Source organism: Danio rerio, chromosome 2, assembly GCF_049306965.1.
Source record: "Danio rerio strain Tuebingen ecotype United States chromosome 2, GRCz12tu, whole genome shotgun sequence".
NCBI lineage: Eukaryota > Metazoa > Chordata > Actinopteri > Cypriniformes > Danionidae > Danio > Danio rerio.
In genome coordinates this window covers 51,627,677-51,640,507 of record NC_133177.1, presented here as the reverse complement: position 1 = coordinate 51,640,507, position 12,831 = coordinate 51,627,677, and the positions used below count along the sequence as shown (strand labels likewise).

At 32.3% G+C, this 12,831-nt stretch overlaps 1 protein-coding gene across 5 annotated transcripts in view; it reads left to right on the top strand.

The window, feature by feature from the left end:
• per2 (period circadian clock 2) overlaps positions 1-12,831 on the top strand; it is a 62,722-nt gene that overhangs the window by 6,072 nt on the left and 43,819 nt on the right. For 4 of the 5 annotated variants that reach the window (XM_073911775.1, XM_009298837.5, XM_021478637.3 and 1 more), the window contains exon 2: positions 9,733-10,216. In XM_073911775.1, the coding sequence (XP_073767876.1) occupies positions 9,828-10,216 (389 nt within the window). In that variant the 5' untranslated portion in view covers positions 9,733-9,827. 5 annotated transcript variants of the gene reach the window in all.

The window sequence follows — 12,831 nt, the reverse complement described above, 5'->3', positions numbered from 1 at the left end:
TATATGTATTTAGGTTTAGGATGAGAGACACTTACACAATCTAATCTAGAGTTCTCCACACCTGGCCTTGTGTAACCACAATCACACGTGTCTTCTTGGAGAGATTTGGTTAGCCTGCTCCGCTGCGTTATTACCAAACAGCTGTTTAAGGGCACTTTGGAATATGACTACTAGAAAGACTTTAATGTTATGTAAGGGCAGGAGACACTCGAGCAACTACATCATCACAGCAATTAGTGAGTCACACATGGTAGCAAAAGCTTTGTTGAGTGTTATTCAGTCACTGTGCTTTTTTAATGACAAGTGTGTTTGCAGCTTTTCCAAACCAGCACAAGTTTTAGTTTTGGGGAGGGGACAATTTAATTGTTATGTTAAGTCCACTTAAATTGGTAAAGACATTTAAGTTCGCTTAATCAATTTGTGTTGGGACAGCATGAGGGAATTGTGTGGAACCCAGTATTTTTTACTGTGTAAGCAAATCGACATTTGTTAAATTTTCCTCACAATTCAATTCATCTTTATTTATATATTACTTTTTTATGTAGATGTCAAAACCATATCAGGACTCAACAATTAAGGCTTCTCTACTCTCCCAGTTTGTGCCTTCAGGAGCACTTTTAGAATATTTATCTTTAATCAAACTAAAGGATTGTATATGACTCTTTTCAGTGTTGTTGCTACTTGTATACTTTTTTTTTTTTTTTTTACAATGTATGTTTGTTAAGAAATTAATAATTTATTAGTATATGTTTTGCCACTGCTGCTAATAAGACATTAAAACCTAAATGAATAAATTTTAAATAACTCCCAGTTTGTTCAGATGGTTTAGATTTGTTTCTTGACAATATTATTGAATTGACAATAATGCAACTCATTTATTTATTTCATTATAAATTTAGTATACTTAAAGGTTGAATTTTTTTAGGTGTAGTTTCATATGTATGTTAATATGTAAATATATTTTGTACAATATTTATTCATTGGTTTATATCTTTAAGAAGGCTGTTTTACTATCAGTCCAAGGACTATTGTGGTAATAATGTGCATTGTCCCTGTCAAATGAACCTAACATTTTTTATTAAATTTAAATAAATGAATGTACAAAAAAAATGTAAAAAAGAAAGAAATTGTCAGAATATTTTTATAATCATAAAAAAAGTTGTATTTATAAAATGTGGTGAACTTGATCTGTGTTTTATTTTTGCCATGACATAGCCATAGAAGCAGAAATAACAATAGAATTAAAAATCTCTCTATGTAGAAAAAGGCATTGTTTTTGACCGATATGATTTAATTCTAATAAATAAGGCTGTTTCAACAACAAAGATTTAGACCAAATGAGTTTATACCTTGGTGATGCAATTCCACCCATGTGATCACAGGTGGAGGATGCTTTTAACGAGCTTGTCCATTTTAATTACTCCTAAAGTTAGTCAAAACTTATTTGACTGGGTTGCTTATAAAGTGTAAATATTTATGTGGTAGAACCACAAAGGACCACAAGCTTACCAAAGCATTTAAAGACTTGTATAATAATACATTTTCCAATTTTCCATTTATTTTCACATCATTTACTCTTTTGCTTTTACCCAAGTCCTATTTTAAGGCTCTTGATATGGTTTAATTGTCTTCTTCAACCTTTTTAACTTTCAAACTTCAACTGCATGATTTTTAAAAAACAATTTCTTTGGTTAAAGTGTTCCTGACCCCACCCTAAGCAAATGTTGTGTTTTTTGTTTTAATGATAAGCTATGAACCAAAGTTTAGTCAGATATTTATGATGCCTGTTAAAAGGTATTCTTAATTGTAGATCTCTACTGTCACACAAACTACTCTGTAAAAAATGCTGGGTTCCACACAATCAATTTGTGTTGGTATTGAACATTTAAACATTTAAATTGTCCCCAAAAAGCCTCAGGAATTGTAATATTTCAGCTCATTTTAAAAAAGTAGTTTAATCAAACAGCAAACATCATTTTTTTATTTGTGTAAAAGCATGCAAACTATGCTCTGTATTGTTCTATTGCATTGCAAGATAAGGTCCTGAATAAACAGTTGGATCTCAGAACTCTCTAATCTGTGTCAATAGTTTGTTTAGTACGGTCTAAAAACAGTTTTCCAGTCACATTACTTCCGAGAGTGTGTACTTAGCTGTGGCCTGATGACCCAGGAGTCGCATTATGACATCACGGAAAGCAGGCATCAATCACTGCGTCTAATCTGTTCCGGGACTCTAGAACTCAAATATCAAAAGTGAGGTTTTATTTAGAGACCCGAATTGAAGAATTTATTTTTTTGAGTTTGAATCACATTTTTAAATGCATGAGTTAATGCTTTATTGTTTTACTTTCCTGGCATATTTCATGACAAATCAGATTGTTATGCGTTCTTGAAACATTATATTTATTTTAATTTAAAATGTAAATTTAATTACATTATTTTTATTTGTTCATGATATTTACAATGAATAGATTAAATTTTGACCTTAAACTTAATCTTTGCTCTGTAAGGTTGGTTGAATATATATATATATATATATTTGAATCTATATTTACATTCAGTTATGCATTATATGAGATGCCAAATGCAAATACTGAAGTGCATTATAGAATTTTAGTGAGTGCTGTATTTCATGAAGTATTTGCGTTACAAAAATGCTTTTAATTTTATCCCATGCTTGACTTTTGAATAAATTGTTTAATTAAAAATGTAAGCTATAAAGAAATATGAACTATTGTATTTAAAGCCATCTGTAAACTTATGTAAGTCCTTACATAAATCAAGTAGTAGCCCGTGTGTCATTGTTACACATTCAATTACATAAATGTCTCAAACTTGAGACTGAGTTATAAAACTGTCTGTGAGGAGGTTCGGTGGGTTTAGGGTATCATTATCTGATCTTTATTTGGCTAATATTACAATAGATATTGGTTCTGGTGTTGAGAGAAGATTTAGTTTACATTTTAAATGCAAATGATCAAAGTCATGGTCAGTTTTTGGAAGTCAATGAGTGATGCTAAGCAGTGAATTACTTTTGATTTGATTATTTATTACAGGGTAAGAGGTCACGGATTAATTTTGTAATCATGGTAATTAAATTTGCTGTAAAATTGATGACTGTGTATATATTTTTCAAAGTAATATTTGGTTCAGTAGTTATAGCTGAATGAACTTAAATAAAAGTGCTGAATCAGCAATGATATGGACTTGATAAATGATGTTGGACTAAAGTTAAATTGACTTAACAGGCCCAAAATGCATGAGTTTGGATTTTTAAATTGAGTTTTAATATTATTTGCTTGATTGCTTTGAAGTGCATTAATATGACCTTGTTTTTTTAACATAATTTGAATTTCAACATTTGTTCAAATCTATGTTATAGATCAAATATATATAAGATAATATATAATATATAAGAGTTTAATAACTCATTTCTAATAACTGATTTATTTTATCTTTGCCATGGTGACAGTAAATAATATTTTACTATATATTTAGCTTAAAGTTACATTTACAGGGTTAACTAGGTTAATTAGGTGAACTAGGCAGGTTAGGGTAATTGGGAAAGTTATTGCATAACGATGGTTTGTTCTGTAGACTATTGAAAAAAATAGCTTAAATGGGTAATAATTTTTTTGCTTAAAATGGTGTTTAAAAAATTTACAACTGCTTTTATTTTAACCAAAATAAAACAAATAAGACTTTCTGCTGAAGAAAAAATATTATCTGACATACTGTGAAAATTTCCTTGCTCTGTTAAACATCATTTGGGAAATATATATAAAAAAAAAAATTCAAAGGGGGGCTAATAATTCTGATTTCAACTGTATATGCCATGCCACTTTTTAGCCATGCTTTGATATTATGAAATTACAGGGTCTTAGTTTAGTTAGCTATATTATAATTAAAGGGCATCTTGGTCAAGGTGTAAAATGCTGATTTTCTTTCAGAATTGGTTTAAAATAGATTTTTTTCTGTGTATTTTAAGACTTCAGCTCAAATCTCATTTGTTAGCCAATGTTCTTTTCAGATTAACAGCTTGATTGTATTTTTCTAAAACAATCTCAGTATAAGTTTGTCAGCTGTAATTATATTAAAATGCACTGTTCTTCTCCATTTCCCTCGAGCAACTATTACACGAAAAACCTATTAAGGGTTGAATAAAGTCCATATCAATGGCTAATAATGTGTCTTTTGAAGCTCAAGTCTTCAAAGCTCTTGATTAACTGAAGGATTAAAGAGACTTGTTAAAACAGAGATGCCCAAACTAGGGCCTGCTGGAAAAGTTGGCCCATGATAACCTTTGATTTGACCTGCCCTCTAATCTGAGAAGAGAGGGAGATTGATAGGGAAAGTTGGGGCAAGTGCCTTTAACAGAGGTCGTCATTTACAATTTAGCAAAACATTTAATTTTAATTGCATTTAATTGCTGAGCTACAAAAAGCAAACGTGAAAAGCAAAATAAAATGTGAATTGTTAAGATTTTTAAAAATGTAAATTGTCACTCGATAGAGGGCAATGCACACGACATTGGCCTGCAAATAAAGACAAAGAAAGGTGCAGCTTGACTATATTCAGCATTGAACTCCAATGTGTTGTAAATGTGATTATTTACAGTTTTGAGTAAGAAGTACATTATAAAATGTAAAAAAAGAATAATTATTAAACAATTAAAGTATTTTATTACTATTCATTTTGAAATATTAATAATAAATTAGAAAAATGCCATTGTGAGTTTGGATTTTGGCCCTTCATAAGAACCCCTGTGCACCCCTGTATTAAAAGCTTATAGTTAAAGTTTGACACTTAAAGAGCGAAAGCCACGTTTTCACGTGCTGAGATTTATGCAAGCTTATTAGACGTGCGTCAGATATGTGGTATAATGACTGATACTGTCAATGTTTACATAATTTTCTGTCTTGATTAGCAGTGTTTAAGTGCATGGCCAGTGTGTTACTGTGCAACTTGCAATCCAAAGGTTGTAGCCCTGTTGTGTCATCGGCCTGTAGGTTACTGGGTTACAGCAGGCACTTGGCCAGACATATTAACTTCTCATCAGTGCTAATAAGCCAGACAGGTTTGATCTGGGTAGGGCACTAAGTGATATGATTCAAAAAGTCATTGACGTCACGTATGCCAGGTAGGGCTGGCATTGTAGTAGCGTGTGATTACATAAAGGCTGGAATTTAGCTGAAATGTTGTTTTTTTTGCATTGGTAAGGACTGTTTGATTCACATATGAGAATAATATATAAAAAATGTCTTAAACATAATGATGAAAGCTTTCTGACATTTAAACTTGGCCAGCATGCCTGCAATTACCCATGTTTCAATTGATTGCATATTTTTAAAGCTATGCAATTGTTTTTATTAATTTAATTAAAATATGCCAAAAAAAAACAACAAAAAACCTATATATATATATATATATAGCCACATATATAGTTTTTAAAAATTGAATAAAAGAAAAATAAAATATTATATGAATTAATCAAATGTATAAAAGGTGATTTATTTATTTATTTTTTATCTTTGAAAATTTTATTATTCCTTTTTATTCATTCACCAAAAGGGTTTGAACACTAAATTCTCAATTGAAATCACATTTTAATTGTATGTATCGTATATTAAGTAGCATTTTCTAACAAAATAAATCTAAAATGCTGTATGGTTTAGGGCAATATTTAATAAAGCTTTAATTCACTGAATTGACCATTAGTGATTTCATTTTAATTATTTGCCTGTCTCTGCTGGATATTTTTATTGCGTAGTGTGCCAATGGATTCACACTTTCCTGATGTTTACTCCAAATTATGATCATCTGAAGTGCCACAATTAATATGTTACAGCAGAAATCAGAATTCGTCAAATCAGACAATCTATTTCCAAAAGTCTGTTTTCCAGCTTTGGTTTGCCTGTGTCATGCAGAAAAATTCCATATCATTCATTCATTCATTCAGCCTAGTCCCTTATTTATCTGGGGTCACCACAGTAAAATGAACCGCCAACTATTCCAGCATATGTTTTACACAGGAAATGCCATTCATTTTCTTTCTTTCTTTCTTTCATTCTTTCTTTCTTTCTTTCCTTTTCTTTTCTTTCCTTTTTTATTTCATTCTTTCTTTTCTTTCTTTCTTTCTTTCTTTCCTTCTTTCTTTTTTCTTCTCGTTTTTTTCTTTTCTTTCCTTTTTTCTTTCTTTTTCTTTCATTCTTTCTTTTCTCTTTCTTTCTTTCTTTCTTTCTTTCTTGATTTTTTTTCTTGCTTTTTCTTTTTCTTTCTTTTCTTTCTTTCTTTTCTTCATTTCTATCTAAAATACACTTAATTGACTAAGTACACTTCATTCATCAAGGATGAATAAACTTTTAAAATCAAAAGTTATTTCTATTGTGGCCCTTGTTGTGAAGTGTAGATTATACTACCGATAACAGGTACACTGTAACACTACATTATAAAAATAAATACAACTACAACCACAAAAAAAAAAACATTAAAACATTCTGTAAAATCCATCAACATCCTATACTGCTTAAGAGGCAGCTTTTAGAACTAAAACTAACCGCATTTGTAATACGTTTAATATAATATTATACCTGATATCATTTATATAACTTAATATTACTTCCTATAATGTTTTTTTTCTTATGGAGAAGTCTTATTTTTTCATGTCTGGTTGTAAAAAAAAAAGCAGCTGTAATTAAAAAACAAAACAATTTTAGGGTCAAAATTATTAGCTTTTATTTGTCTTTTATCCAATAAGTTGAAGACTGTAACCAATAATTTTGACTGTAAACACACATTATATTTTACAATGCATGTAAAGTTCTACTTGACACAGTATAGCACTCAAGCATGTTAAATCTAGCCAGGTCGTGCTCACACAGGTAATCCACTAACGTACTCTACTATCTGTCAATCCTCCGGCTGTATTTTTAGCTCTCAGGTAAAAGAGTGGTGACTCACAATTCAGTCCTGAAGGTGTCCTTGCTTAATATGGCCCTTCTCAAGTCCTCACCAGGAAACTTGGCTCAATTTTTTTGCTCTGGACAGACGAGTCTATTTATTTCTTTAAGGAATGAGAGGTTATTTTTCCCCCTGCCATTTCCAGATAGATGCCTAACAGCTTTTTATGTGCACTTGCAGGGATTAATCCTTTGAAGGAGGCAATGTTTACAAGTCCAAATGCCACATCTGTTGGTTTAAAGGACACGATACAGACACAATGAGGGGACAGCATGGTCGTCCACCTTTTGAACATTCAGTTTAGGCAGACTGAGTCCAGACAGAGGGGAGTCTGTCTATAGATTGCACCAGACAGGGTTTTAAATGCTTCGCTTTGATGTGAGCTTGACTTTTTCCACCTTTGATGGAGAGTGAAGTTAAAGTTAGGAGAAGAGCGTGCAGCTGAAGATCTGATTGTGTTTTATGATAACATGGAGATTACCTCTGTTAAAGCTTGCTGTGGTTTCTTTTGACTTGCTTAAGTGTACCAGCCACTGGTTTAAGGACAAGACTTTTTTTTAAAGAATTATTTATCAGATTTTTATGACAGTTAAACAAGGGTAAAAGAGAAAGTAACTGTACAAATAGAAAAAAAAAAATTAAATGTATAACCGAGCAGGGGCGTCACGGTGGCTCAGTGGGTAGTACTGTGGCCTTACAGCAAGAAGGTCACTGGTTTGAGTCCTGGCTGGGTCAGTTGGCATTCCTGTGTAAAGTTTGCATGTTCTCCCCATGTTTGTGTGGGTTTCCTCCAGGTGATCTGCTTTACCCACACTCCAAAGATGTGCTAAAGGTGAATTGAATAAACTAAATTGGCCTTATTGTGTGTATGAATGAGAGTGTGTGGTATTTCCCAGTACTGTGTGGTGGCTGGAAGGGCATCCGCTGCATAAAACATATTCCAGAATACTTGGCGGTTCATACCGCTGTGGCGACCTTTGATAAATAAGGGACTTAACCTAAGGAAAATTAATGATTAAACGGTACAAAAAAAAAAAAAAAAACAACAAATACACCACACTATATCACATATATTGTACAGCAAACAATATATGATGTGCGTATAACCATGACAAATTAAGCGTATAAAAGGGTCAGTACTGAAATTTTGACAGCATGGAGTATTCAGTAAAATAGATAATTACAATAAAATAAAAAAGACAAATTTAAAAGAGAGAGAGAAAATTATTTTGAAGTGAGTAGGCTGGCCAGTGCCTGTTCATCAAATTTATAGTTTTATTGAAGTAAGGTTTTGTGCTTTATCAGCACTAGTTCTGATCTGGAAGGTACAGACTAAAAGTGCAAGATGGGCAACCATTCACACTACAGTACCTGCTTCCAGTCTCAGAGATTTAACATGCTCCAAAAATGGCAACCAAATGTTAGAAAATGTAACCACTAAACCAAGACTATTTTTTTTTTCTAGTTTAACCAAATATAAGGTGCCTTTAATCCATTGAGTATAGGATGGGGGTTGAGGAGACTTAAAGTGCAACAAAATACACTGCCAGGCTAATAATGAGAGAAAAGCTGTTAATTCAGTCAAATAAAATGGTAACTCGGGACAAGACTTTTAAAATGAATTTTCATTTTGAATTTGGAATCTGTGCTCGCAGAAAACCACAGGATATGCAGCCCATAATTGAATCCATTTATGTAAATGTATATTTGTTTTTTATATTAATTTTAGTTATATTATTGAGTAATATACAAATGTTATAGCATATGATATGCAAACAGTTATAGGAAAGTAATATTTCCTGCCTTTTAGAAGATATTTGAACCCTTTTATTATGACGCATTTAACGATCAGCCGCATCTTAATTTTTTGAATGACTTTAATATTAAATTTTTTCAAAAACGTTTGAACATTTATATGTATTTATGTATGTATTATATAATTTTTGCATCAAATAACAAAAAACGAGTTACCGCTTGTGCAAGGTGTTTTTTACACAGCGTCTATGGGGGAAGGCAGTAAATGGACAGTTGATGTTGTTCCCTCTTCTGGCTGCTGTTATAACACAATGTTTTTCCTTTTTCTGAAAGTCCTAATAACACAATCATTGAGTTTTTCTTTCATTATTTCAGCAAATAAGATTGTAAAAAATGTTTTTGTTGTATTCTCCCATTCACTGCGCTCCACAATTACCCTACTGTGGTAATTTCGACTACTGAGAAACCCAGAAATGGGGTCCATTGTATGAGAGGCTTTCATTTTTTACCAAAAATATAAATAAAAAATAGTAATTGTATTAGCATGGTCAACCTTATAACATTTATTTCATATGGTAAAGGCATAGTTCAGCCAAAAATTTAAATTCTGCAATCATCTACTCTCCCTTGTTAAGGTGTTTAATGTGTTTTTTGTTTTGTTGAACAGTAAAGAAGATTTTTTAAAGAATGTTGGAAACCATCGACTTTCAGAGTTGGAAAAACAAATGTTATGGAAGCCAATAATTGAATATATTCAACATTTTTCTAAATTTCTTCTTTTGTGTTCAACAGAACAATAAAAAAATGCCAAACTGGTTTGAAACGAGTCAATGGAGAGTAGATAATGGCAGATTATTCATTTTAGGAGTTCTCCCTTTAAGTTTTTAGTATCTAAACTCTCACAATCATTCCTCAAAATCCACAGACATTAATAAAAACATTCTGTGCAGAAATAGCAAAAAATGTCTGAACTTTTTGTGGACCATTCTCATGCTCTTTCTATTTTTATTCCCACAGAAATCCGAGTGTCCGTCTGCATTCTCTCAGTGGACCCACCATGAGGATGGGGTGATTTGTTCGTGTTTTACTTCACAACATTAAACCCAAGTCCGATGTCTGAAGACCTGGATTCCAAACCGTACTTGTTCTCCTCCTTGGAGGGGCAAGACGGAGCAATCGGCTGCAGCTCAATGGCGACGCTTCATCGTATGGCCAGTTTCGCAGAAGGCACTGAACTGGGCCTGGCATCTGAAGGCAGCGACAGCAGCCAGGACCGTCCAACCTCGGGCCACAACACCCGGAAGATGAGTCATTCCCTACATGAGGATGTGGAGATGAAGAGTAGCAGCGGGTCCAGCGGGAGCGGAACAGAGTCTCATGGCAATGAGTCTCATGGTAATGAATCCCACGGAAATGAATCTCATGGCAATGAGTCTTCTGGGAGTTCCAATAGCCGAAGCAAGGACTCAGCACTACTGGTGTCATCGGGAAGCAACAAGAGGTAATTTGTGATTTTCAGTAAGACTAAATAGAATTTGAACACGGTCATCAAGGCAGAGTAAGCATAAGGATGCTCTCTGTTTTGCATAGTATGGTATCTTTTGGTTTAATATGCATAACTAACAAACTTCTTTAAAAAAAAGTCAGCTTGTGTCGCCTGATTTTGTAGTTCAATGGCAAACAGTTGAGACCCGATGGCTTATTTTGTTTCATTTTATTTTATTTTTTTATTGTAATTTATTTAATTTTAATGTAGCAATAGTATATATTTAGTTTTGTTAGTAAGCCATATCCTTTCCTTTTTATGTCAGTGTTATTTTTTAGTATTAATTATGAATTGTATTAATTGTTAACGTTTTTTATTTTATTTAAATTTAAATTTTAATTAATCATTTTATTTTATTTAATTTTTATGTGGCCTTTTTATTAAATTTATTTTATGTTAATTTTATTTAATTTTTATATGGCCATTTCAATATATTTTATTTTAATAGAGCAATGCAGTTTTGTTATCAAGCCATATTTTTCTTTTTTTATACCACTGTTATTTATTAGTTTTATCTATGCTTTTAATTAATAGTTTACATTTAGGTGTGTTTTTTTATTTTTATTTAATATTATTCTTAAACTAATATTCAAAAACTCTTATTTCTTGAGCTGCATTTAACCAAGAATATAATAGACTGTTTTCATGCAATTTTACAGCATGTTAGACTGTGTAACTATGACTAAACCATTAGTTATTTCCTTTTCTTGCCAATGACAGTCAAGCCAATTAGTTGACGTCAAAACCCAAGAGAATAATAGACTCAGTAAAGTTTTTAACAGTGTTCTTTTTTAAACATGTCTACAATTTGAGATGCTTTTCTCTACAACATCAATTAGTCACACTCCGAGTGAAACCACTTTATTATACTCATTATAATCTTATAGGTAATCCTTGAAGGACTCACTGGTTGATTAGTCCTCCGGGTTTTAATATCATTCCACTATTGAAAACACATTGTGCAACTTAATATTGTTGATGGAATTGTGATGCTTTAAGTTCTTAAATACATGGGAAGTTTGATATAATAGCATTAGTTTGTCATTTAATTAATTTAGATCAAAACATTTTAGCTAACTATGCACAATATTGGAAAAACTGACATTAAATTTCTCAAGATGACCTAAAAGCTTTATAAGTAAATAATAAATTATAATTGTACATTCAGGAGTTCACACTTAGATATTGCTTAATTATATAGCAGGTTTGGCATGGTGTCCCAGGAGAGGATTCTGAGCTAGGAGATAATTGAGCCCAGGGCTCCTGCCTGGACAATGAGTATCTTAGGTGGTACAAGATCAGGTAGTTCTCGAGAGCTCGAGGGGGTGATGGGGTGGATGGGGGATTCTTCAAAAAATGAAGATGAGGGAGTAATGCTAAACTGGCTATTCATAGTGAGTTTGGAACAATCCGATTGACTCACTAATGATTGCAGATGAGAGACCATCTGCGATCAATCATATCACATGCTCCTCTCGAAATTAGTTTGAGAAACGTCACTCATTTGGGATGATTTTGAAGCGGAGTCCATCTGCATAAAATATAGAAAAATATGCACTGAATTAACAAATTAAAGCACAGACAAAAATAATTGAACAAGGATAAAAATTAAATAAATCAATAGTGCTTCATGTTTTTTAGTGGAGTCTACTAATGTTGAGATACAGATATTAAATGTAAAATATGTAAATATTGTCATTGCAGAGTCCCATATTGTGTTATCAATGCAAAAACGATATATTGTGTGCCCTATTATTAACTCAGACAGAAAAAACCCTAGCAACAACCAAACTACAAGTGCAAACACAAACTTAAGCTTTCCCTTATTAAGTTCATATTAATTATAATCCCAAAGAAATCTAAAGAAAAGTATATTGCTTATTTAGGTAGTAAACTAAATATTTATTGCACAATTCTGGACGTCAACACTGAGTATTTTTGTTTTTCAGTTTTAAACAGTATTGGCTGTTGTACTCACATGCAGGCAGATTGACGTCAGGAGGTTGCATGCAGACACTTTTTGTTCAACAATTAGTTTAACGATTAAAGCACTCCGGGATTGTTTTGGTTTGCTGGTTGATGGTAAACTATGTTGTTTGAATGTGCATTCATCCACTTTGGTGTGTCTTTGTGTCTGACGTCATTTCAAGCCTCGCTTCTCACCTACTGCTTTCCGGGGTAAGCGTAAGGTCACTGGAAACTATTGTGCCATAAAGGCATGTATTGAAATGTGGATGCACGCACATGCCAGGATAATTGCTGGATTTAGAGCTTAGTTTTTTTTCTCTGTAAAGTCTGTATCTATTTAATTTATTCAGTTGCCAGGCTGGACCAGATCTGCAGGGTTTGTTCATATTTTCTACCTCTGATTTTATTAAGAGGGGGATGGATTTAAGTTGTAAAAATCTGTTTAATGAAGTTACAACTACAACTGATGAATGTAAACATTTTCAAAATGGCTGATAGATAGATAGATAGATAGATAGATAGATAGATAGATAGATAGATAGATAGATAGATAGATAGATAGATAGATAGATAGATAGATAGATAGATAGATAGATAGATAG